Raw genomic sequence first — 3,032 nt, forward strand, 5'->3', positions numbered from 1 at the left:
CTGCTCCGGAGTAGGAGCTAATTTGGTTCTCGAAAAAGGCAGTCCGGTACTAAAATCGCACCCAGTTCCGGCGGTGCGAAAACACCAAAAAGTGGGTAGTTCCACAATTAGTTCTGGTACTATGAAAAGTTCCCGCGGTGCGAAAGGCCCTATAGACTCCCCATGTTAAAATGCCCAACTTTACAGCAGGAAAAAAATGTTTGCAGCCTGGTACAAAAAGTGGTTTTGGTTTATATAGCTAATTTTGCCCTTCATGACAACCCTTTGCCCATTTTCGATTATCCGGGAGTGACGCTCGGTGACGTGCTGCCAAAATGGTGACGGCCGGCTCCGCCCACTTTGAGCTTCAAAAACGCTCTTCGGAAACCTACGGGTGACGTCACGGACACTACGTCCATGTTTTTATACAGTCTATGGTCGCGCCGCATCCAGTGTAGTCAGTCACACAGCATTCACTGATTATAATGGGTTCTATTGTATTTTGTCGCGCCACTCGCGTCCGGTGTAGACACGGTGAGAGCAACGCAGATGCACGTGAACTCTGAATTCCGTTCACTTCCGCTACTATTTTTGCCTGAAATGACACATATGCACGAAACTATGTCAAAATGCATGTCTCTGCAAGTATTTACTCACCTACAAAATCACCCCAATCATTGATTATAATTTTTTTTCCAAACAGAGCTGTTCAAGTCATCTGGTGATTTTATTTTTTTCATATCGCAATATATAAATCGCAGAAAAACTAAATATTGCAATGTGAGTTGCATTTTAGTTTGGGCTGCACGATATTGGAAAAACCAATATCGTGCAGCCCTAACTAAAATGCAACTTCATCAGTACAAAGATATTTCCCAGATAGCACATGTACGTCTGCAAGATGTCTGTTAAAGATCTCTTGATCTGGAAAGCATCTGCTGTGGCTAATCTGTGTGTGCATTTTCCTTAAAAACCCATCAAGTTGACTCATGATACCATTTATTATAATCGCAATCGCATATCGCAATATTGACCTCAATAACCGCAATATGAAAAATTTCCCAAATCGTGCAGCCCTAATTCTAAATCATAAACATCTTAAAAACATCTAATAGACGTCTATTTGACATCTAAAAGGAAACGTCCTATAGACGTATTGCAGATGAGCAAACACTCTAAAAAATACGTCTTGCAGATGTAAAGCAGACATCAAATAGACGTCTCCGAGATGTATGTGTGCTATCAGGGTAACTGCATGACATACAAGTTTCAACAGAAATTACATAAATGATTGTCAGTACATTTGACAGCACACTTAAACCATATTTCAAAGATGATTCAAGTAATTATGAAATGACATACCAATGTAAACATACTTAAGTCCAATTAAGTGGGTCAAAAAGTGCCACTAAGTTCAACTAGTTGCATTTAATATAAATGTTTAACTTTTACACGTTTTCATTTAATTGTAAATAACATGCAATTAAGTGTCTGAAATCATTACATTTAGTTTGCTCTTAAGTACATTCTTTTAAAGTAGCCTATATTAATTACATAAGTACTTTTTTTAAAGATATGCTAAAGTGTACTTATTTTTACAAGGGTATATATTAGCAAATAAGTGCAATTATGCGCAAACAATTTAAATTATTAAGTGCAAATATTTTAAATTATAATATTTTATGCATTTACGGTGATGACAATTGCTTAATTTTCTACACGTTTTACTCTTATTTTTAAAATTGTGTATTTTCTTATGTTGGGGTGAAATATAAGCAGGACATGTGCTTTGTGATATTTCCACTGGTTGTAAAGTATTTCTGCAGATGCAGACATCTTACAAACAGTTTCTACAGTGAGCCACATTTACAGCCAAATATCATAGTAACTATAGCCTATTTATTGTTTTTGCTAAAAACAAAAGTTTTTTTAAAAGTCAATACCGGATCTCTTTCAAACAGAGCAAACTCTTTCTGCTATGTGTTTTATTTTTTTAAGACAGTGGAGTACAATAGGAAACTAATATCACGTTCCCACAGTTGTACTGTAATATCTCCAGTAGCTGTATATTGTGGCGGAAATGGTGGTTGGCATGATGAATTTTTGGCGGAAACGATGGTTACCATGGTGATTGTTTGTAAAGGACGTGGCAGCACACGTAAGCACATACACAGAGGAATGCAACTACAACCAGGCGTATATACTCAATGCTTTCTGTGCAAAGTAAAAACAGTAGGCTAAAAAAAAGACTTCATCTTTCATGCTGAGTTTGTTTTATATGCACGAACCTTTTTGACTGCTCTGGCAGTGTACAGCCCCATCCCGTCCTGAACTTTGGAGGACTTCAGCACGAATCTGTCCGGCACATACATGCCCAACATCCTCATTACCTCAGAAAAACGCCTTTCTTCAAAACAAAACAGACGAAACGCGCTCGGAAACACAGGTTAGGAGCTGCTTTGATTTTCTCTGCTCGCTGTGTTTGTAAATCTCAGTCCAGTCTGCTCTTCCGTGTTACTGTCTGTACAGGAGACTGGCTCTGCGTTCCGATTGGCTGTTGGCCGGACAGGGAACGCGTTTCTGCGCTCTGATTGGCGGAAAGTTTCTGAAACTCCACGTTAGTGGCAGTAACGGAGTTAGTTTCTGCAATCTGATTGGTGGAAAGTTTGTTGCCGTGAGCTACATATTTTACTTTCCCGGGAAAGTTCACCGTATAATTCTAGAAGAACGAAATAAAACTAAAATCACGCATAAATAATAAAAACAAACAAAAAAATAATTCGTGTGGCTAATAATAATAACAATAATGATGTATATTATATCATATCATATTATCTTTTACAAAGTTTTACATCGTTTTTTATTTTATTCATATTTTATTTGTTTATTATTATTTTAGATTTGTGGGACAAGCAGTTTCTGTGACAAAGGGGGACCACTAAGGGCCTCTGTTATATTGCCAACTCTTGAGGGGAGTCAGGGGACATCCCATAACAAAACTGCCTCAGACCCATTGATGTAAAGATGGTCCATATTTAAACATATAACGGCAT

General features: G+C 37.7%; 1 protein-coding gene across 1 annotated transcript in view; it reads right to left on the minus strand.

The window, feature by feature from the left end:
- The window catches only part of LOC107698519 (PR domain zinc finger protein 5-like), an 80,931-nt gene extending 78,447 nt beyond the window's left edge, over positions 1-2,484 (minus strand). Inside the window, exon 1 of the mRNA XM_016499541.1 lies at positions 2,268-2,484. Coding sequence (XP_016355027.1) covers positions 2,268-2,366 — 99 coding nt within the window. The 5' untranslated portion in view covers positions 2,367-2,484. The remainder of the gene's footprint in view (positions 1-2,267) is intronic.
- Positions 2,485-3,032: the final 548 nt, after the last annotated feature.

The sequence above is a fragment of the Sinocyclocheilus anshuiensis genome, unplaced genomic scaffold, assembly GCF_001515605.1.
Source record: "Sinocyclocheilus anshuiensis isolate Anshui unplaced genomic scaffold, SAMN03320099.WGS_v1.1 scaffold1830, whole genome shotgun sequence".
In the NCBI taxonomy this organism is placed as follows: Eukaryota; Metazoa; Chordata; class Actinopteri; order Cypriniformes; family Cyprinidae; genus Sinocyclocheilus; species Sinocyclocheilus anshuiensis.